Source organism: Armigeres subalbatus, chromosome 3 (assembly GCF_024139115.2).
Source record: "Armigeres subalbatus isolate Guangzhou_Male chromosome 3, GZ_Asu_2, whole genome shotgun sequence".
Lineage (NCBI taxonomy): Eukaryota > Metazoa > Arthropoda > Insecta > Diptera > Culicidae > Armigeres > Armigeres subalbatus.
In genome coordinates, this window is record NC_085141.1 from 409,418,936 (window position 1) to 409,443,185 (window position 24,250).

At 39.4% G+C, this 24,250-nt stretch overlaps 1 protein-coding gene across 6 annotated transcripts in view; it reads left to right on the forward strand.

Moving 5' to 3' along the window:
* Positions 1-13,419, forward strand: part of LOC134227140 (zinc finger protein 836-like) — a 47,386-nt gene extending 33,967 nt beyond the window's left edge. Inside the window, exons 1-5 of one of the 6 annotated variants that reach the window (XM_062708434.1) lie at positions 4,909-5,039; positions 12,036-12,155; positions 12,215-12,921; positions 12,977-13,102; positions 13,160-13,419. In XM_062708434.1, coding sequence (XP_062564418.1) covers positions 12,036-12,155; positions 12,215-12,921; positions 12,977-13,102; positions 13,160-13,361 — 1,155 coding nt within the window. In that variant the 5' untranslated portion in view covers positions 4,909-5,039 and the 3' untranslated portion in view covers positions 13,362-13,419. Of the gene's footprint in view, positions 1-4,908; positions 5,040-9,555; positions 9,676-9,879; positions 10,563-10,620; positions 10,747-10,804; positions 11,088-12,035; positions 12,156-12,214; positions 12,922-12,976; positions 13,103-13,159 lie in introns of those variants that run through there. The other 5 variants (XM_062708430.1, XM_062708437.1, XM_062708435.1 and 2 more) reach the window with 5 other exon arrangements.
* The last annotated feature ends 10,831 nt before the right edge of the window (positions 13,420-24,250 follow it).

The following is a 24,250-nucleotide window of genomic DNA, read 5'->3' on the forward strand; positions in this document are numbered from 1 at the left end:
GAGGTTACTGGTTTCGTCAATCTCCCCGTGTCCTTTAATGGCCAAACGAAATTAATTGAGGCATTAGTAGTTCCAGATTTGAGGAGACGCCTCCTGCTAGGAACTGACTTCTGGAAGGCATTTGGGATTGTTCCCAGTGTTCAATCCGTGGCGGTCGAAGAAATACAAAATGTCCAAGAAGACCGGCCATTGACTGACGAACAAAGTCACGCGCTAGAATTGGTCAAAGATCAATTTAAAGTAGCGGTTGAAGGTCAGTTGAAACAACTCCCCTGATCTGTCATCGAATTGAATTGACAGACGAAGCTAAGCAATTGGTTCCTGTCCGCATTAACCCGTTCCCAACGTCTCCGAAACGACAGGAGCAGATCAATAACGAACTTGATAGTATGCTCGAGGCTGGCATTATCGAACGTTCGTATAGCAATTAGCACTGAGGCTTGTTCCGGTGGACAAGCCAGATAATACAGTCCGCCTATGCTTAGACGCTCGTAAATTGAACGAGCGTACGGTCAGGGATTCATATCCGTTACCCCATGCGGACAGAATCCTTAGCCGAGTAGGTCCATGCAAATTCATTTCCACTATTGATTCGTCTAAAGCCTTTCTACAAATCTCCCTCCACCCAAAATCAAAAAAGTACACCGCCTTCTCGGTACTTGGTCGTGGGTTATTTCAGTTTACTCGCATGCCCTTTGGGCTTGTCAATAGCCCAGCGACACTTTCGCGGCTAATGGACAGGGTATTGGGGCGGGTGAGCTCGAACCCCACGTTTTTGTCTACTTGGACGATATAATCGTCGTAAGTGAGACTTTCGACCACCACATCCGATTGCTAGCCGAAGTTGCAGCACGACTAAACAGGGCAAATTTGTCCATCAATATTCAAAAATCCAAATTTTGTCTCTCCGAGCTCCCGTACCTCGGTTACATCCTCACTAATCAAGGTCTGAAACCAAATCCAGACCGAGTAGAAGCGATTATCAATATCGAACGTCCGCATAGCATTCGGGCTTTACGGCGCTTCTTGGGAATGTGTAACTATTACCGGCGCTTCATTGCCAGTTTTAGTGAAGTTGTGCGCCCATTAACGGATTTATTGAAGAACAAGCCCAAGTCCATCAGGTGGAATGAGGACGCCGAAATAGCGTTTACCAGAATCAAGGAGCTGCTTATTAGCGCCCCAATACTCGCTAACCCCGACTTTAGTAAACCCTTTTGCATACACTGCGACGCCAGTGATACGGCAATCGCCGGGGTTTTGACCCAAGACGTGGAAGGAACAGAACAGCCAATAGCCTATTATTCCCAAAAATTAACCGGTCCTGAACAAAGGTACTTTGCCACAGAAAAGGAGGCATTAGCCGTTCTAAAATCTGTGGAAAAGTTCCGGTGCTATGTCGAGGGATCGAGGTTCACGGTGATAACCGATGCCTCGGCCCTTACCTACATCCTCCGCAGTAGCTGGCGTACCTCCTCTAGGCTTTGTCGGTGGAGTATAGAACTCCAACAGCATGATATGCTTATCAAGCATCGGCGAGGAGTAGACAACGTCGTGCCTGATACGCTCTCACGATCCGTAGAAGTTCTGTCACTAAATAGGCAGAGAACAGACTGGTACACAAAGTTGCTCCAAAAGTCACGGACGATCCCGAAAAGTATAAAGATTTCCGCTTAGAAAATGGAATTCTAGAAAAGTTTGTATCCACCCAAAGTGACACACTGGACTACCACTTCGAGTGGAAGGTCTGTGTCCCTAACGAAATGCGTGAAAATGTCCTTGTAGAGGAGCACGACGATGCTCTACATCTCGGAACGGACAAAACGATTGCCAGGATTAAGAAGAAGTACTATTGGCCCAACCTTGCAAACGATGTTCGTACCCATATCCGTAAATGCACTGTGTGTCACGAAAGTAAACCCTCTAACCAGTCGCAACATCCTGCGGTTGGTTCCCCAGGATCGCTACGAAGCCGTTTCAAATGATCGCCATAGACTTTATACAGTCATTACCCAGAAGCAAAACAGGAAACTCACACCTATTCGTAGTAATGGACGTATTCTCCAAATTTTGTCTTCTCACGCCTGTGCGAAAAATCACGGCACCCCTAGTGTGCGAAATCCTGAAACCAATTGGTTCCGGAGGTATTCCGCACCAGAATACCTTATGTCGGACAATGCGTCCACTTTTCTGTCCACCCAATTCAAGGATCTTTTGCACAAATTCCATATCCAACACTGGACGAACCCTAGACACCACAGTCAGGCTAACCCAGTGGAACGCTTGAATCGTACCATTAATGCCTGTATTAGGACATATGCGAGGTCTGATCAAAGGCAATGGGACACTCGTGTTCCTGAAATCGAATATGCCATTAATACTACTCCTCATGGAGCTACCGGATTTAGCCCTTACCGTATACTTTTCGGTCACGAAATCGTGAGCCGAGGAGATGAGCACCGTTTAGACAGGGACATCGACGAACTTTCGGATGGTGAACGGATTGAAAGAAAACTGCAGATGGATCAGTCTATTTTTGATTTGGTGCACAAAAATCTGAAGAAACAGTTTGACAGGCATTCACAAGCTTACAATCTCAGGCATAAGTCATTTGCACCGACTTTCTCGGTTGGTCAAAGAGTTTTCAAACGGAACTTCCGTCAATCCTCCGCTCCTAACAGCTACAACGCCAAATTAGGTCCTTGCTACTTGCCATGCACTATCCTTGCCCGTGTTGGTTCTTCTGCTTATGAGCTGGCCGACGAAAACGGGAAATCTATAGGGATTTTCTCAGCGGCAGATCTGAAGCCCGGAAATCTCTGAAAATAAAACATAAACAAAGAAAAAATCGTTTCAACTTAACATTTAAATGATACGTATCAAATAAAACTCTCCTGAAAACAGCTGCGGCCGAAGCTGAGGGAATACAGTTATATCTGTAAATAAAAAAGAAAACAAAAATATCAGTCATGCAATCGAAAACCATAACACGCTCGAAAAACGAACTCAACCCAGATCCAAATCCAAGAATGACTCATTTCATTGTTTGTTCCTCATGACAGGCTGTGAATGACAACTAATACGAATGGTACCTCAACTGATAAAATACCAAAGCACCTGTAGAATGTGCGCACAAATTCTTTATGGAACACACAATGAAATAATTCATTCAAACTAGATTCATATTAAATTAAAATGCTACTTACCGGAGAAGAAAACTTCTTTCCAAATTCGCTGCCCTTCTTGCTGTTAAATTTGTTTGTTTTGATTAAGCGTTGACACATTATGAGTTTTTGTGTTGGTGAGTGACTTATGTATGCTGTCTTTCCAAATGAGTGAAAGAGTTACTCCTGAGGCACAGTGTTGCCAAACATATTAATACAACACATCTTGTTTTTGGAATAAAACAAATTTGATGTTGATTTGAATGTTCACTATGCGTACACCTCTTGCTTAGTCAAGAAGAATGAATTGCATTCTTCTTGAACTGGGAGGATGGGGTAATTGTAACCGTTGGTCCCAAATTTGTAATTTTGTGGCTCCTCCACAACTTTCCTTCTTAAACGTCACCCCTGCCAGTGAGAACCTAATTCCATGGTCCACCCTATTAATTCAAACTGACAGCCTCACTGGTGGCCGCATCCTTAGTTGTCAGAAAAAAAATGCGCAGAGCTGTCCGTTTACTTTGAAGTGCATTCGTGCCAAGCACTCACACTCACACTCATTTGCAGCGGTATGGGTTAAGGTAGAGGTAACTCGAAGACTCAGAAGTTGACCTAAATCTTTTTTGGAAGTGTGGCCAAACTTTGAGCCGAAGAGTTAGATAGTTGTCAAATTTCGTGTTGGAGGTTTTTTTTACCTATCGAAGATAAATAGCCACGATTTTTGGAGCGAACTTTCTTTCTGTCCGCAGCTACTGATGGTGAAAGTGCGCGTCGTGTTAGTTAAAAGTATTGTTAAAAAAATTAATATTTAAGAAAAAAAGTGTATATTATATTGTGTTTCTTCTTTTGTTACAGTTAAAACAAAAACGTATACAGTACAGATTAAAAAAGTTGCTCCTAAAAGTTATTAGTACGGCTTGTGTAAGAAAAATGAAACAGTGGTAATTTAGCTAAATCTAACCATGTGCTTATATTGATAGAAATAATAGGCCTTGAGAAAAAGAAATCCACTAAGAGGTTATAAAAAAAAGACGGCAAACTACAAGAAAAGGTAATTCATTTATTTACAATAATAGAGGTGAATGAGTACTTGTGCGGTAAAAAGGGACAGAGAGTGTGGCAAAATATGACATAATGGGTGTACTAATTACTCTTGTGCAGGTCCATTGGGCCTTTTCTTTTTATTTCGACCGCTCGGAGTGGTTCCGTTCTACGCAGTACTCTACAGACCGCCATTTTGGGTGGCATAGAGGATCAGAAGGCAGCAATCGTGAAGGAACGGTTAATTTTACGCCATCTTGGTAATATTGACAGCTCGGACAGACACGTGACTCGGCTTAGAGACGACCATCAATCGCTGTATCGCATCTTCGGCCACCTTAGTGGACTCGGAGACATTTCCGGCCGGAACGATAATCCGGAGCCAAATCGTCGTACCGAATTCAGCCAGCCAACCCTCACGAGGCCACCATTCCGGCCAGCCGCCGGACGCACGAAGCCGCTCAAGGGAGCCAAGTCGTCCTTCTCGCATCGAATACCTCCAGCCAACCCACACGTGGCCACCATTCCGACCAGCCGCCGGACGCTCGACGCAGCTCAAGGGAGTCAAGCCGTCCCGTGCCAAAATCATCCAGCCACAAACCACCCGTGGCCATTCCGGATCAACCGATCGCCTGGTGATCATCCGTCCATCGCCATACCAGTCGGACGTCGGACATCCAAAGCCGCTCAAGGGAGCCAATGCATTGGGAGCTGCTGGACTCATCGGTCCCAAACGCCGGATGGAACTACCGCCGAAGAACATCGACCAAACGAGGGCCCTCCAACGACGTCATCGAAAGCTAGCCAACGTGAACAGCTGTAATCAAACCGCAAGTACACCTAAAATGTCATTCCACCTCTCTTTTGATTATTCCTCTGCGAGGTCAATAAATAGGATGTAAGCAATGTAATTGGTAGTTGGCCTTATTCGAAGACTCACTTCCATGTATGGTATACACTTTTGAATATTTTGCGATTTTTACCTTAAACGAGGGATCCAGACCTTAAGCTATCTGGTCCGCTGTAAGAAAATAAGTTCCACCTTGATCGTGTCCACTTTGGTTGCTGGAACTCAGCCTCAGAACTCGAAAGTGACAACTGATATACAGAATCCAACTTCTGACAGGTGAGTGGCGAAGGAGTGTTGCAAGGGTTTGTGACGTTGCATTTCAAAATAAGCGACCCCGTGCTCGAGGTTCCCAAACCACAATTTTCCCATTGAGCAGCCAGGGGCTTACATGGGGAGGGATCGTCAAGCCCTTGGACATAGTCCCTGCTGCCCCCCTTTTAATAGATAGAATACAGTAAAACCTCCATGAGTCGATATTGAAGGGACCATCGACTCAAGGAAATATCGAGATGTGGAATACACAAACCTTGTGTTGCTGTTTGAAGGGACCATCGTAGTAACCCAGAAAATATTTTTTAATGTGGAATAATTTGCTTCTATGAGTCGATATCGAGTCATAGAACATCGACTCATGGAGGTTTAACTGTAATCCATTCTTATTTAATTAAGGGACGATTCAAATATGACGTCCACTGCTTTTTGAGATTTCTAGACCCCCCTTCCCCCCTCTGTCACGCTTTTTTGTATACCTAGTATATGCAGTGTCACAAAATCTTAGACCCCCTCCCCCCCTAAAATCTGTGACATCATTGTTGAATGACCCCTAATCGCATTTGCAGATTTCAACAACTTCTATTACACCTCTGTAAAACCTGGGTGCTGCGGATAGAGCCGTTTTTCTGCGCTCAAGCGAGTAGAGGGATATTTTGAAATCACTCGCATAAACAAAATTGTTTTGCAGTTACTTGGCTGTCAAACATTTCCCGCTCTTCCAATTTCTCTTTCCATGATGCACGAGGGCGCAAAAATGCGCGAGACTCTACATGACTTCACGAGGGTTTGCATACATTCCTGCTCCAATCAGTTGCTGAATCTTGTGAAATTTAGTAACGATTGCTTTTTAGTTGCATTCCTACTAATTTGCCACTAGAAATATAATGTGAAAATATTTTTTACAAAGAATACTAAGCTCAAAATAAGTTTATTTTTATTTTTTTTCTCAAATCATAACAACACTTCTCAATATTAAATCAGGAACGAACATAACCACAATCTTCAATGTTTGGCTCCGGCACAATAGAAAATTTTGGCTTCAGTTTGACAACCAAATCGATTCTATCTGCATCACCCAGTGTAAAACCTAGATATCTTTGAGCGCTTTAGGGAGTGCCTGAAGTCCTAAACAACAATCAGTAGTCTATTGCTTTAGGATCCCAAAAACATCTATGATTATTGTTTGGACTCTGATTAACTTTAAAATCATCTTCTGCTAACACACAAATTCTTGCCATCAAATGATTTCACATGTTCTTACCACAGTCATGGGTACACACAAAAAACAAACATGGTTTTAAAGAATGTTCTGTACTTTCCATTTGAAAAGAGCTCTGTTTTCCTAAAAATGAAAATTTATTTGGTCGAAATCAAAGTGATTTTTTTCGTTTGAAATTTTTTTTTCATGTTTCCATTGTAAAACTAAAAGTTCTTCCATTCAACCTTAAAATAGTAGAACTGTCAAATAACTCAACGATAAACTAAGCAAAAAGAAAACAAAAAGAATGAAAAATGAGGATAAAATTGTTTCCGTTACGATGCATCGGCACTATAGCATATTAGATGGTAAAAAATAATGCCTCGAATTAAAATTATTTCGCCCTATTTTTTACAGTGTGAACATTTTTATTTGACAGTTGTACAATTTAGTTTTGAATGTTCAAACTTTTAATTTCAGAGCGGCATGCAACTTTTGAATCATGTTGATTACAAAAGTTGCCGTACTTTTATTTTAAACATATCGAACTCTCTACGAAAAAGAACCAACGCAACTTTTTGAATTTACCAATGGTTTTTTTAATTTTAATAATGGTTTTTTTAATTTTAATAATGGTTTTTCTTTCTGTGTAGGACAATGATTTGACTGTCTCACCCAGGAAAATTCATGCGTAGGACATGTCCTACCTGTCCCACCCACTCCCGGCGCCACTGGTGTGTATATTTCCCCGATCAGCAATACATAAAAAAATTATAACTCAATTCTATCAATGGTTGTTATTTAAAACAACGTGTGTTATAATTAGATAATTGGGTTGTTCATGGGTATATATGTTTTTACATATTCTGAATCTACATAAAAAACTGAGCCTAACCCAAATTTTTCAGAATTTTTGGAGCTCCGGAACTAGTTTTAATTTGTATTTTCAATTTATATGCGACTAAAAATTTGTTCTTATGCTGCATGGGCCAACTGTCATTCTATGAATGTTAGTGTCATTTTATCGATTGAAATAGTTATTGTTTGCTGTATAAAAATGTAAATAAAAGGTTTACAAACAAAATAAAAATATGTTGGAGATCAGCAAAGCATCCCCTTATGTTAAACTATAAAAATCCTCATATTTTTCTTTGCTAAACAACCCAATTCGATAAAAATGTATCTTCGGCCAGTTTTATTTCATATCAAAACTATAACAACATTAGTTATGTACGTTTATACAAAATAATTGCCTACATTTTTTGTAGATATTGGAAAAAAGTGGAGGTAATCACCTCCAGTATAACTTGAATCTATGTTCGATATTGATAGCTAGTACAAAGTTAATTGCCTACATTATAGATGGAAATCCGTCGTTGTTTTATACGTGATGTAGGCAATTATCTTGAAAGTAGATTTTTTACAGGGTAGTTATATCAACGTTTGTTATAATGTTGATATGAAGGTATCAACCTCTGAATTAATTGCGTTACGGCTAGAGGGATTTTTGATATATATTTTTTGTTATTTTAACAAAAAACCAGCCAATTATATAACATATTTTGTTACCATATATTTTTTTGAGCGGGCTTGGTAGTCATATGGCTACTGCTTCTGCCTCATACGCAGGAGGTCGTGGGTTCAATCCCAGGTCCGATCCATACTCCTACTGTGTATCTTTCTCTATATTTCTCATGTTCTAGCAATCGCTAGAACTGGAAATGGACTTCCATACCGTTTCCATTTCTATTCCTATACCTTCAACTTGAATATTCTAGCAGTAATCTGCTAGAATTGGAAATAAACTAAAAAAAAGCTCGTTTCCTACAATTTCCAATTAGAAATTCCATCAGTTGCATTCTCCTATCTATCACATTGGCAGCTCGTTAACCAAGACGGACCTCTGCCTCTCGAACCTAACCCAAAAATTCCAACAAATTCCGCATAAACTCGTGGCAAGTGCAGAGGTATATCCGGCTTGCAGTGGGCGAGTGATTGCATCATCATTTCCTCCCCTTCCCTACATTGACTTGCATTCTGACGTGGCAGGCACCAGTATGACCTAGCAAATGAGATCACCAGTACTTGTACATTGAAGATGCGTGCTAGTCCCAAGCAAACATCTGTTGGTTCCCTGTGCAAGAACAGCTGATCTGGTCATAATGGAGTAGCAACTACGAGCAGTCAATCAAGCTCAAGCTCAAGCTCATTTTGTTACCATATTTTTTTCTGAAATAAATAGCTCCCCTTGTTATAATTTTGTTATGCATTGCTGATCGGGTCAACTGAGGTGTTCAGACTCCGTTTAAAGGCCCCAACCACGTGATCGTTCTCATCGACCTGATGGCTTTTTTGTATACGGATCTTCACTTTCGATCAACAGTCAGACGTTCTTCGAACCGTTTTATGATACCTGACACCGTAGAATTCGCGATTCCAACTTTTTCCAGACGGCACGATGCGACAGATCCTTATTCTCAAAGTACTCGTGCAAAATTTTTCGCATACGCTCTATTTTTTTTGTCGCCTAAACTAAATGCGAAAAAATGCAAGTTACCTATTACCTATGTCTAAACCAAATTTCAAATTATTTTATCAAAATATAGAGCAATTTGAGTGTTTGCGGATTTCAAACGGTACACGTTTTATGCGTTTCGATTAGCAAATGTCATTCATCGTGTTCCAACGGATTATCACTATATTAACCGTCTTAGGGGCCGTATGTCGATTGTCCACGGTCCAAAAAAATTTTTGAAAATTTTCGATGCGCAAATGTCCACGCTGGGAGAGGAGGGTACCTAAAACTGACCAAAACCTGTCCACGTGGTATATGGACAGCCTCTTAGTGACTTGTTAATTTTAACAAAATGGTGTAGTTTTCTTAACCCCCTATTTTTGAAAGTTGAAGCTTCGAAGTAGATAATTCAAACACATAAGGATGATTGATTTGAAATATATTAATGAGTGTTTAAGTAATATTGCATTGCAAAGCGCCAATTGAAACAATTTTTGTTCCTGTAATATCTCAGATGGGCCTGGAACCAGAGTTGTGTCGTTTATGCCTAGTTCCTGTTGATGCAGCTACTGTAGTTATTCTGAATCAAGCGGTGCAATTGGTCGAATCAATTCTTCAACTAACTACAATAGAAGTGAGTATAAATAGATTATTGATGCCCAATCGGTGTAGACAAATGTGGTAGGAGGCATCCAGCATCAGATGGGACTATGCACACAAGCGCGTGCGTATCACCCCATTTAATGCGGTCACTTCCAATCATATTTACGAGCACATGGTTTAATAGGCCCCAAGATCCTATCATCGAAGCTATGAGAACGAAGTTCATTATTTTCAGGTTATCATAGACTCAACACGCAACGTGTTCATGTGCGACCAGTGTCATAACACTTTAAACATGGCTCAACAATTTCGCAAAATGTGTCTTCAGAATGATGCGGCATTCAAAAAAATGTTTTCCGAATCTATGTTAAAATTGGATGTTGAAAAAGAAGAATCGGACAATTTTGAAGCTGAATTCATCGATTGTGAAATGGAAGATCAGGCTCAAAATAATGAGATCTTTGAGAAACTGGAGGTTCAGGATAATAAAATCATCGAACAAGATCAACGACCGTCTTCCAAGAAGATAAGAATGAAAACACGTTCCAAGAAATGCAAAAATGAATTAGAAATTGATAAAAAGGATCAAGAAGAACAACAGCCCGTAAAAGTGAAGACAAAAACTCGTAAAAAATATAAAACAAAGAACAATCCAACCATGAAGATCCAATGTCAAGTTTGCGGAGAGTTTGTTAGCAGATATACCTTAAGTCGACACATGTTGGTCCATACTGATGATCGCCCAATGTTTGCTTGCGATCAGTGCCCGAAGAAATATCCATACAGGAAAAATCTGAGGGAACACATAGAAATTGTCCACGAAGGCAAGGTATGGTCTTGTGATAAATGCGGCAAATCTTTTAACCGAAAGGAGGGCTTGAATGAGCACAACATTGCAGTACATACTGATTTGAAGAAGTAAGTTTAATTTTTTAACTATTCTATATTATGTATAATGTGAATTGCACAATTTTAGATACGAATGCACTGTTTGCCACGAGAGGTTCGCCCGTTCGTCATATCTCAACTATCATTTTAAAATCAAGCACACAACCCTTCGACCGCACGCATGCAAATACTGTGAGATGACGTTCAAAAGAAGGTAAACCGAACATGATCATATCAGTTTGACTCGAAATTTTAATATTTTTGCTTTTCAGCAATGACTTGATACACCATGTTCGGACACATACGGGCGAGAAACCGTTCAAGTGCGATTTGTGTGACAAGAGGTTTTCGAAAAGCTACAACGTCGTCATTCACAAAAAGTCGCACAGAAATGCTGAATTGCGGAAGGCAGCTCAGCTGAAAACTGAAGTTCCGAGTTGAAGTTTAAATCTCGGTTTGCCGAGTACCATGGAATGATTGATCTATGAGTTATATCAGTTTCAGTTCGATTCATTTACTCGCTTTTGGCTGAAAATGTTATAAATAAAGTCTCAATTCATGTCAAACTTCATTGTTGATAAATTTTTATACAGATAATACTACAGTCTGTCAAAATATCCGAATTAAGCATTAATTGAACTGAAAAGTAACTGTTGCAAACAAATGATCGAGTAGTTTTAATTTAGATGCCTTTTATAGATTTTATTGGAACAATTCTCGTAACTGTGTAATATTGTTTTTACGAATTGTGAATTTTGAGAGTTCAATTTGGGAAACAGAGTCTTATTGTTGACAAAGCTCTGTTGAATATTGCTTTCGTTATTTTTTGGTCCGACATGTGCACTAAGTGACCAGCCCACTGAAGTCTGTCATATTTTATATGATACACGTCGTTTTCTTCACAATTTACATGGACGAGAAGAAAGGTGATCATGTTCAACCTTTGATAAGACAAAATTGGATCTCAAGCAGTCTCAAGCAAGGGGTTACTAAGCGGGCATTTTAAAATACTCGGAAAGAACTTTTGGGCAAGTTCTGCCACATCTTCTATTCTCACAAAAACTGGAACAAAAGTGTACGTGAAGCTATACGAGCCGTTCAGATTGCTTTGCAAAATGGTATTCTTGGGCTTAGAAAACACGATCGTTACGAATGTCCGAGCAATACTACATTTGTTTATTTATTTGCTATTGTGTCATAACATAAAGTTGATCCTTTTTGTTCGGGGAGAGCACGAAAACTCGCAGCTGTGATTGGACTGCCGTTATACGCATAACTGTCCCATGTATATAGGGAATCCCAGCAAATATGGGACAAATATGCGTATGACGACAGTGGATTTCGTAGATAAAATTTTGGCTTGTTTTTAATTTGTAGCAAAATGTGTTAGGCATGAGACTACACTTTTTGTATGCGTGATGCGAGAATGTCGATCCCTGCTGTTTGTCTTCGAATTCGTCTTTCATACTAATTAATTCAGCTTCTGTTCCCGTCATAACTCAGATGGACCTGGAACCGCAGCTGTGTCGTTTATGTCTCACTTCTGTTGATCCCACTACAGTTATCGTTCTCAATCAAGCTGTAGGTTTGATAGAATCAATTCTTCAATTAACGTCTATAGAAGTGAGTATATTTGAAACAGAGTCACAGATCTGAAATATAAACCAATATTTCGCTTATAGGTAATAATAGATCCACCGCGTAACGTGTTTTTGTGTGACCAATGCCAACATACGCTTGACCTGGCGATACAATTTCGTACAATGTGTCTGCAAAATGACCATGCTTTCCGAAAAATGTATGCTCAACAAGTGTTGCCTTTCGATAATACGATGGATGAACCTGATCACTGGGAAACGGAACTCGTCCAATGTAAAATAGAGGATGGAATTAGCGATACATTCGAACCAGAAATCAGTATTCAGGATGTTAAATCCCAAGAAGGTAATAGTCTAATGTTGTCCAAAGATGATACACCGAAGAAGCGGCGTAGGAAGCCCAAAAAAGAACGAAAAGTCCTGCATGCCGATCAACAACAGAACGAACAACAACCCACAAAAGATGCCGAGGAGAAAAAGCCTCGCAAAAAGTATAAAAGAGTGTACAAACGTCCACTTAATCGCGTATATGTGAGGGTTCAATGTCAAACATGTGGAGAGTTCTACGGTCGTGATCATTTGCGCCAGCATATGTTAACTCATTTGGAGGATCGCCCCATGCACACGTGTCACTTATGTCCGAAAAAGTATCCACACAAGAAAAATTTGAAAGAACACATAGAAATAGTTCATGAGGGCAAGGCACAAACTTGCGAACAGTGCGGAAAATCGTTCAATCGTAGAGGTCCTTTGCGAAAACATATAATTGCTGAACATACAGATTTGAAGAAGTATGTAATTTGTATTCATATCAATCGAAAATTGTTAAGACTAATATTGTTTCAGGTTTGACTGTAGTGTTTGTGGTCAAAAGTTCGCCCGTTCGGAGACCCGTAATTATCATTTTAAAATACACCACACAAATCTGAGACCCTTCCAATGTGAATACTGTCAGATGACGTTCAAACGAAGGTAGGCATAAATTCGGTAGTACTTATCATAACTGAAACGACATTATTCGCATTGCAGAAATGATCTTACCCTTCACGTCCGAACGCACACCGGCGAGAAACCGTACAAGTGTGATTTGTGTGACAAGCGATTTGCCAAGAGCTACAACGTTGTGATTCACAAAAAGTCACATACAAATGCTGAGATGAGGCGGGCAGCTCAGTTGAAGGCAGAAGCTGCAGATCGAAGTGCGAACTTAGCTGGAGCGAGTGTTTTGTAATGAATAATGTCACGGGGTTATGACCGGTTTTGAATAAATACAAATCGGAATCAGGGTATTTCATATCCACATTTGTGATTTGCTTCGAATGTCACATCCGGTTTCACTTTTAACTCTTAACATCTAAATTTATTCACGACTAATTCAATATTTTTCGTTTTTCGTGTCTTTCGCCGTCATAAACACCTTTGTGAATCGCGTATGTACCTATATATGAAGGAAAAATCATTTACAGTACGAAATCTATATTTGTCACCCAGAACCACGGTGATATTGTTCAAGCATTATGATCCTACGTTGCTGATCTCGAATGTCGAATCGAGAGGACACATGGCGGGATCCACCTGACCCAATTTTTGTCACGCCATGTGTGCTTGCCTTTATGCAATACCCTTTTATGCCCACCCGATCACGAGTATTCAATTTCGACTGTTCAAGATTAAATAAATAAAACGGTTCCAGCGTGGAGCCCGTAATGCCAGCCACTGATTCTATTGTGAAGTATCACGACACTATTGCGATCACTGATCGTGGCAGCATTTTTTTTGTCATGCGGCCAACCCCTTTTTTTCACTAATCGAGTTTAATTGCCAGCGTTGGGCACTATCGCAGTATTTCGGATCGGGACAAAAAATCATTCGATTTGATTTGCACTGTCCTTCGCTTTATTGTGGGATAAACGGATGAAATCAGGGATTGAATCCTAAGGAGAAAGAGCAAGTCTCTCACTTATCATTTCTGTATATATATATATATATATGTATATATATCTAGACCAACATTTGAAAAGGGCGTAACAGCCAAAATTTATTCCTTCTGATTCCTCGTCTACATATATAGCTTTATATGTAGACGAAGAATCAGAAGGAATAAATTTTGGCTGTTACGCCCTTTTCAAATGTTGGTCTAGATATATATATATATATATATATATATATATATATATATATATATATCGATATGTAGTAGAGTGGAGCGCAGTTGTATGGAAAAACGCAAACTTCGTCCGATCAAGTAAGATCAAGGTTTTTCTGAATCGTTACTGGACCACAATCAACTGTCCAAAATATGGGCTCGATTGGTTGCAACTTCGCATGCCGCATCGCGTTTTAAATTTACATGGAGATTAGTATGGGAAAACGTACTTTTTTACATTTTTGCTCTTAGCGGCTTCAATTTATCATCAATCACGTGACTCAATACGTGAGCATATAGCCTGGAAGATGCCGAAAGACTTTGCCAAAGAAGGTACGTAGCTGGAAGGTCTACAAAAAATGTTATTACGTTTCGAAAATTGATTGTTCAAACCATATGCAAGAAATCAATGTTTCTGCCAGCACTACCGGACAACCTATGGTTATCGAAAGGCAAAACCCATCTTCCTTCTTGTCGGATTTTTTTCTTTGTGAAATAATTCCGGATAGCTCCCATTAGCTCTAAAGCCTTATAAGATCAATTATTTTGAAATAACACTCAGTTAAATTATTGGTCTACTTAGTACGGCAGTGCTGGCAGAATAAACAATGTTTTGCATATGGTTTGAACACTCAATGTTCGAAGTGTTATAACTTTTTTCGTGGACGTTCCAGCAACGTGCCTTCTTCAGCAAAGTTTTTCGGCATCCTTTGGGTTATACTTTAACGCAATGTGCCACTTGGTTTACGATGAACTGAAACCTCTAGTAGTAGAAATGCAACAATATACGTTCTCCCATACTAATTTCCATACAAACTTCAAACGCGATGCGGAAAGCGAGGAAGCAACTAATCGATCCCAAATTCTGCACAGTTGTTCAGGACCCAAAATGGTTTCGAAAACCATTGATTTGAAAAAATGACTGTCATGCCCCACTCTAATATGTAGCATACCGCGAGAAACTTTTTTCGCAAGCTATCATGATAGAGAACTGATTCGGGATGTTATACCCCATGATAAATTTCTTTTAGAAAGCTCCAAATGTGGGGAACACTGGCTCTGATGATGCATTTCAACTTACTACTTAACTTACAACTTACTACACAGCTGTGCAGTAACCAACACGAAAGGAGCGAAAACAAATCGAAAATCACCATTTTTCTGTGATTCTGTTTTTTTTACACTTGTATACAAGTTTGATAAATTTGTTATCATGGCTTGTTATGATCCGGAACAGTTCTTGCAGTTCAATTCGATGTAGAAACCCAGAAAAATCCACCTGATGATGCTTTTCTCGTTTATTATAACATGTAATTAGAAAAACACATAAGAGAGGACAACATTGCACTCCAGGGGGGTAGATTAATTTATATCTATCTATTCTATAAGTCCTATAAGAAGTTCCAAAGAATTTACCTAAGGAAGTTCCGTAGAATTTATCGAAGGAAATTCCGAAGGATTTCGCAGAGAAAATTCCGGAGATTTTATTATTCCGAAGAAAGCGCGACGAAATTTCAAAGAATTTTTCAAAGTAAGTTTCGAGGTAACTCCAAAGAATTTCCTGAGGTAATTCCTACATATTTCCCAAGAAAAATCGAAGATGGAAGAAGAGGAAATAATGAGGAAAAAAATCTGATAAATATCCAAAGAATTTCACGACGAAATTTCAAGGAACCGGCGAATACTTCTACCTCCACTATGGATTTCCAACTCTGCACACTAGTCTGTGATAGATTCGCGGTCTTCAACGTTTCGTAATGCGGTGTAAGGCAGTTGCTGATCCCAAAAGCGGTTCCGTTATAGCGAGGAGCTCACAAATTCGGAATCGAACGACACTGGAGATTAGAGATGTACCAGGCTGTGGGGTTTGAGTAAATTATCATCGACGTGCAATTATTAATTTAAACCTCAGCAACACAGTGAGCAGCAAGTCATGACTAGGCCTCTTCTTGTCAGATCTCCGTGATGTGCACACGCACCCGCGGAGGGCTACTGTTATTGCCTTTCGCTCCAGCCATTTGGGGTCACACATTTTGCCTTTTTGGATCCTGACTTCAAAAGTTGAGTTGAATTCAAGTGGTTAATGTGCAAAACTGTGTGAAAATTTTTGGTGAACACTCCAGTTCGTTCGAATCGCGCCGGGGACTAAGACTGGATGGACTTTCATGTCTGTTGTTCAACATTGCGCTAGAAGATGTCATGCCGAGAGCCGGGTGTAACATCCGGGGTACGATTTTAAACAGATCCAGTCAATTTATTTGTTTCGCGGATGACATGAACATTGTCGGCTGAACATTTGCAAAGGTGGCAGAACTGTACACCCGACTGAAACGTGAAGCATCAAAAGTTGGACTGATGGTGAATGCATCAAAGATAAAGTACATGCTTGTGGGCGGAACCGAGCGCGACAGCGACCGCCTGGGAAGCAGTGTTACGATAGACGGAGATACCTTCGAGGTGGTCGAGGAATTCGTCTACCATGGATCCTTACTATCGGCTGATAACAATGTTAGTCGTGAAATACGAAGGTGCATCATCTGTGGAAGTCGAGCCTACTACGGGCTTCAGAAGAAACTGCGGTCAAAAAAGATTCGCCACTGCACCAAATGTGTCATATACAAGACGCTGATAAGACTTGTAGTCCTCTACGGGCATGAAACATGGACAATTCTCGAGGAGGACTTGCAAGCACTCGGAGTATTCGAGAGACGAGTGCTTTGGACCATATTTGGCGGTGTGTGGCGGCAAAGAATGAACCACGAGCTCGCTCAGCTCTACGGCGAACCCAGCATCCAGAAGGTAGCTAAAGCCGGAAGGGTACGATGGGCAGGGCATGTTGCAAGAATGCCGGAACGGAATGCCGTACGAGACGGTGTGGAGTGCAGCGAGCGAGGTGGACCGACCAGGAACAAAACGACTTGGCGAGCGGGAGGCGCATTCGAAGATGGAGTGATGCGGCCTCAAACCGTGTATTGTGGCATCAAATTGTTGATTCAGTGTTAATTGTTTAGATATAAACTAAACAAATGAAATAAAAGGAATTGTTTATAAAAGTCATAAAGCGCGTCTGGAAAACCGTTGGAAAATTGGTTGTGGTTTAGAAAATCACAAAGCAAGTCTGAAAAACCGCTGGAAATTTTGTTGTGGTTAGGAAAATCATAATGCGCGTCGGGGAGACTGCCGACAAAAGAGTTGACGATCTAGAAAATCCCAAGGTGAGTCTTGGAAGCATTGGTGGCTTTAGTGTGCATGAGACTACCAGTTAAGCTGGTTTTAACGAAATCTGAGAGATATGTATAACTATTGTGTGCTACAATTTACCTACATTTTGCCTACAAAGTTGATTGTATTACCAACAAGTCTTACATGTTCCTTGATTTTGCGGATGACATCGACATCATTGGTGTAGATCGCAGGGCAGAACAGGCTTTCGTGCCTTTTCAAACGGGGGCTGAAGACTGATCATAAACTCTGGCTAAATGGTTTTGATCTCGAGGTGGAAATGGATGGGATGCGATTTGAGATTGTCGACGAATTCATATATCTCGAAACACTCGTTATATGTGATAATGACGTAAGCCGAGAGGTAAAAAGACGTGTTACGGCTGCGAGTAGGACTTTCTACGTTTTGCGTAGCCAACGTAGTGGTTCATTGTTCATCTTCGTCTCGCGCAATAACTTAAGAAAAAATAATTGTTTCCTGATTCCTGAATAATTGTGTTTTTTAACACTTACACCAACCAGTACCGTTTCATAACAAGCGAAATAAACGATTAAAACGATATTTTGGTTCAGAACTACTAATTCAGAGTTTCCATTGCTTAAATGGCATAGTGCCGAAGTTATATCAAACTAGCATTTTAGGAAAGCGTGCAGAATTCGGCTAAAATCTTGCTATTAAATAGTTATTTCATTTAAAATTTAAAATACTTCGGAGAGCGTGAAATGCTTTAAATTAAAGATAATATCATGTGTCGGATTTCATTTTTTTTCTTCACTAACAACTAAAACACCGTTTAGGAGAAGCAATATGTTTTATTTTTTTTCCAATTCTTTGTTTTTTTTTTAACGCTTTTCACACACACCCGTTCTCCATAACTATAGTCACAAAACTGAGCTACTTTCTTCTACCTCTATGATGCTGTGAATCGAATTTCTCGCTCGCTCAAATACCTTTATTTCTCTGGGCTCTCTCTCTTGGAGTAACACTCTAATAAATTCTCAAACATAATAATATAGACAAAATTATTAAACTTTTTCTTTTCGCGCATGTCACGCTTTTTCATTATTATTTCCATTTCAATCAACTAATAACTGGGAATAATCTAAATTTCTATATTGTTATTCCAATATTTTTGTTTTATATTATTGTACTGATCTCTACATCCTTTCCCTCTTCTACTCTCAATCACTAAACCACATAATATTATAACACATAATATCTACATTAAATTTATTATATTATTCCAAGATATGGCTGGCAAAAGTTGAAGCTCTGGAAAGAAGAAATTAATTAATATTCAATTAATCACATTAATGATTTGAAACAATACTTACCAACGAAATTAAATTAGAACGATAATTTGAATATCAATAAGGCTTACCACGTCCCAGAACAGCAATCCTGCATCAAAATCAGAAAAAATATCGAAAATCTTCTCCATATCTCATAGTCTATATGTTCTAACTCTGTACGCATATCACTCACTGATGCAATCATGCAATCATGGATAGAGCTTCCCGGATGAAAAATACAATAGAGTTGCAACAAAATATCATAAAAATACAATACATTTTATTGATGAGCAATAATATCATACCAATTAAAGTGTCATATTGTCGTTCCATTAGACGTACAAAAAAAGTCTATTGCCAGTAAAATATTAACAATAGAATTGCAATATAGGAATGGCAAAAATTTGATCGAGAAAAAATCGATTATTTTTATTGTAAATATACATAATAACTAGAAATACTAGAATAAGAGATCGACAAAGACGCCATCTTGTTTCCAATCGAACCGTCAAAAGCGGTTCCATTTCGATTTGTTTACTTTTTGCATCCATAAGAAGCAAGCAAAAACTTCAAGTGCTGTTAGTATTATTTTCTCGATTTCATGCAGTTTCATACGCTACCATTTCGACAGTTTTTCACTCCGCCTGTCTCTGGTTATAGTGTTGCTAATAACAACCCCTATTTTCTATTGTAAAACTGACATTAACAATAGGCGTAATTACTATTTATTACATCGTGCTGCTACAATAATTTATATTGTAATTCTATTGGGATCTTTTTACTAGGGTTACCAGGCCCTAAAACATCAATCCTGCATAAAAATCAGGAAAACAATGAAAATCTTCTCCACATCTCATAGTCTATAAGTTCTAACACTGTGCGCATATCACTCACTGATCTTGGTCAAGCGATCATTGATAGATCTTACCAGGCCCTAAAGCATCAATCCTGCATTAAAATCAGAAAAACATTGAAAATCTTCTCTACATCTCATAGTCTATAAGTTCTAACTCTCTATGTATATCACTCACTGATCTTGGTCATGCGATCATGGATAGAGCTTACCAGGCCCTAGAACATCAATCCTGCATCAAAATCAGAAAAACATTGAAAATCTTTTCCACATCTCATAGTCTATAAGTTCTAACACTTTACGCATATCACTCACTGATCTTGGTCATGCGATCATGGATAGAGCTTACCAGGCCCTAGAACATCAATCCTGCATCAAAATCAGAAAACATTGAAAATCTTCTCCACATCTCAAAGTCTATAAGTTCTAACACTTTACGCATATCACTCACTGATCTTGGTCATGCGATCATGTATAGAGCTTACAAGGCCCTAGAACATCAATCCTGCATCAAAATCAGAGAAAAACATTGAAAACCTTCTCCACATCTCATAGTCTATAAGTTCTAACTCTGTACGCATATCAATCCTGCTTCAGAATCAGAAAAATATTGAAAATCTTCTCCACATCTCAAAGTCTATAAGTTCTAACACTTTACGCATATCACTCACTGATCTTGGTCATGCGATCATGGATAGAGCTTACCAGGCCCTAAAACATCAATCCTGCTACAAAATCAGAAGAACATTGAAAATCTTCTCCACATCTCAAAGTCTATAAGTTCTAACACTTTACGCATATCACTCACTGATCTTGGTCATGCGATCATGGATAGAGCTTACCAGGCCCTAGAACATCAATCCTGCATCAAAATCAGAAAACCCAGATTAATCCACCTAGCGGTGATGGTGCCTTTCTCGTTCGTTCAAAAGGTTTGGAAAAATCTCAAATAACACCAATATGTGATGATATGGAAATGCTAATATCATCTTCCAAACTTAGACGTACATGTTCATGATAGAATTAGAGGCGAAAGTATAGAATTGATAGTTCCGTTAGGATACGGCAGGCATGAAGAATGTTTTTATAGAAGTCGATTTGAAAGCGAGCGGAGGGCAATATTTGTGATGGTACATATCACACGACCTTCCTTCTGCCAAGCTCCCGTATGAAGGGGGAGGGCCAGTGGAGATATATCAGCTTCCACACTGATATTCTTCCCTCCCCCTTCATACGGGAGCTTGGCAGAAGGAAGGTCGTGTGATATGTGCCATCACAAATATTGCCCTCCGCTCTTCATGCCTGCCGTATCCTAACGGAACTAGAAATACTAGAATAAGAGATCGGCAAAGACGCCATCTTGTTTCCAATCAAACCGTCAAAAGAGGTTCCAAATCGACTTGTTTACTTTTTTCACCCATAAGAGTCAAGCTAAAAGTTCAAGTGATGCCAGTATTATTTCCACGATATCACACCTTTTCATACGTTGCCATTTCGACAGTTTTTCACTCCGCCGGTCTCTGGTTATATGGTTGCTAAACGGAACTATCAATTCTATACTTTCGCCTCTAATTCTATCATGAACATGTACGTCTAAGTTTGGAAGATGATATTAGCATTTCCATATCATTGTAAATCGTTTAACTTCACGTAGAAGTAACACACACAAAATCATTAATTTAGTGGACAATATGTGGATTGGTCTTATTTTTCATATTTGTTTATAGGGTTAAGGCAGGTATTTTCGTCTTTTCGTCATAGTCTCGAAAACCAATAAAAGAGAAACTTTTTTGACAAACTCATCCGTATCAAATCGTAAGCTCAGGAGATACGTTCTGCTATATTGGAGTTCTAGCAAAAGGACGTTCCTTTCGATGATTTTAGCCACCAAGACGATGGACGGAAATACCTGCCGTGTCCCTATGCATAAAAAAAATTCTCGACAAGCGCAATTTGTTGCAAACAAATCGGATGAGCATAAGAGCAAAAATTGGCATTTTATTTTGTAGTTTTAAAATTAGTATTTTCGCCATAACTTTTGACCCAATTGTTCGATCCGGCCAAGTTTCTATAGGGAACAATGAGACAAGATTCTGCGTCGAATGCAATCTGTTGCGAGCGACCTGAGAAGCACACATATTGCACATCAATCACAGTAACTTATATATAACCGGATTCAGTCACAATATGGTTACTGCAACCAGATGTGTTGAACTTGTGTTGCTTGGGGAATAGATGAAGTCTAAGTGCTAAAAAAGTGAGCTAGACTTTTTTGAATAGTAATTTTTTTCGCAATAAATAGTAATTTGACCATAACATCTAAGCCCATAGCCCGATCTGGCCAATTTTCAATAAGAAAATATGAGACATTCTGCGTCGAATGCAATTTAATGCGAGCAAATCGGTTGAGGAAAAGTGCCTGAAAAATGAGTGACATTTTTTTAGCGATTTTTCCATAAAAAAAAATGGTATAATTTTCGATCCCATAGTCCAATATGGCCAATTTTCAATAGGAAACAACGGGACAGGGTTCTACGTCAAATGCAACTTGTTGTGAGCAAATCGGTTAAGGATATGTGCCCGAAAAATGAGTGACATTTTTAACGCGATTTTTCGTATGAATTTGTATTTTGGCCATAACTTTCGATCCCATAGTTCGATCTGGCCAATTTCAAATAGGAAATTATGGGACAGGATTCTGCGTCGAATGCAACTTGTTGCGAGCAAATCGGTTGAGGATAAGTGCCCGAAAAATGAGTGACATTTTTTACGCAATTTTTTTGTATAAATTTGTATTTTGGCCATAACTTTTGATCCCATAATCTGATGTGGCCAATTTCAAATAGAAAACAATGGGACAGGATTCTGCGTCGAATGCAACTTGTTGCAAGCAAATCGGTTGAGGATAAATGCCCGAAAAATGAGTGACATTTTTTACGCGATTTTTTTTAATGAATTTGTATTTTGGCCATAACTTTTGATCCCATAGTCCGATCTGGCCAATTCCAAATAGGAAACAATGGGACAGGATTCTGCGTCGAATGCAACTTGTTGCAAGCAAATCGGTTGAAATCGGTGCCCGAAAAATGAGTGACATTTTTTACGCGATTTTTTTGTATGAATTTGTATTTTGGCCATAACTCTCGATCCCATAGTCCGATCTGGCCAATTTCAAATAGGAAACAATGGGACAGGATTCTGCGTCGAATGCAACTTGTTGCGAGCAAATCGGTTGAGGATAAGTGCCCGAAAAATGAGTGACATTTTTTGAGTAGTTTTGCGCACACACACACACACACATACACACACACATACACACACACACACACACACAGACATCACCTCAATTCGTCGAACTGAGTCGATTGGTATATAACACTATGGGTCTCCGGGCCTTCTATAAAAAGTTTGTTTTTGGAGCGATCATATAGCCTTTACCGTATACTTAGTATACGAGAAAGGCAAAAACATTGAAAATCTTCTCCACATCTCAAAGTCTATAAGTTCTAACACTTTACGCATATCACTCACTGATCTTGGTCATGCGATCATGTATAGAGCTTACAAGGCCCTAGAACATCAATCCTGCATCAAAATCAGAGAAAAACATTGAAAACCTTCTCCACATCTCATAGTCTATAAGTTCTAACTCTGTACGCATATCAATCCTGCATCAAAATCAGAAAAATATTGAAAATCTTCTCCACATCTCATAGTCTATAAGTTCTAACACTTTACGCATATCACTCACTGATCTTGGTCATGCGATCATGGATAGAGCTTACCAGGCCCTAGAACATCAATCCTGCATCAAAATCAGAAAAACATTGAAAATCTTCTCCACATCTCATAGTCTATAAGTTCTAACACTTTACGCATATCACTCACTGATCTTGGTCATGCGATCATGTATAGAGCTTACAAGGCCCTAGAACATCAATCCTGCATCAAAATCAGAGAAAAACATTGAAAACCTTCTCCACATCTCATAGTCTATAAGTTCTAACTCTGTACGCATATCAATCCTGCTTCAAAATCAGAAAAATATTGAAAATCTTCTCCACATCTCAAAGTCTATAAGTTCTAACACTTTACGCATATCACTCACTGATCTTGGTCATGCGATCATGGATAAAGCTTACCAGGCCCTAAAACATCAATCCTGCTACAAAATCAGAAGAACATTGAAAATCTTCTCCACATCTCAAAGTCTATAAGTTCTAACACTTTACGCATATCACTCACTGATCTTGGTCATGCGATCATGGATAGAGCTTACCAGGCCCTAAAACATCAATCCTGCATCAAAATCAGAAAAATATTGACAATCTTTTCCACATCTCATAGTCTATAAGTTCTAACACTTTACTCATATCACTCACTGATCTTGGTCATGCGATCATGGATAGAGCTTACCAGGCCCTAGAACATCAATCCTGCATCAAGATCAGAAAAACTTTGAAAATCTTCTCCACATCTCATAGTCTATAAGTTCTAACACTTTACGCATATCACTCACTGATCTTGGTCATGCGATCATGGATAGAGCTTACCAGGCCCTAGAACATCAATCCTGCATCAAAATCAGAAAAATATTGAAAATATT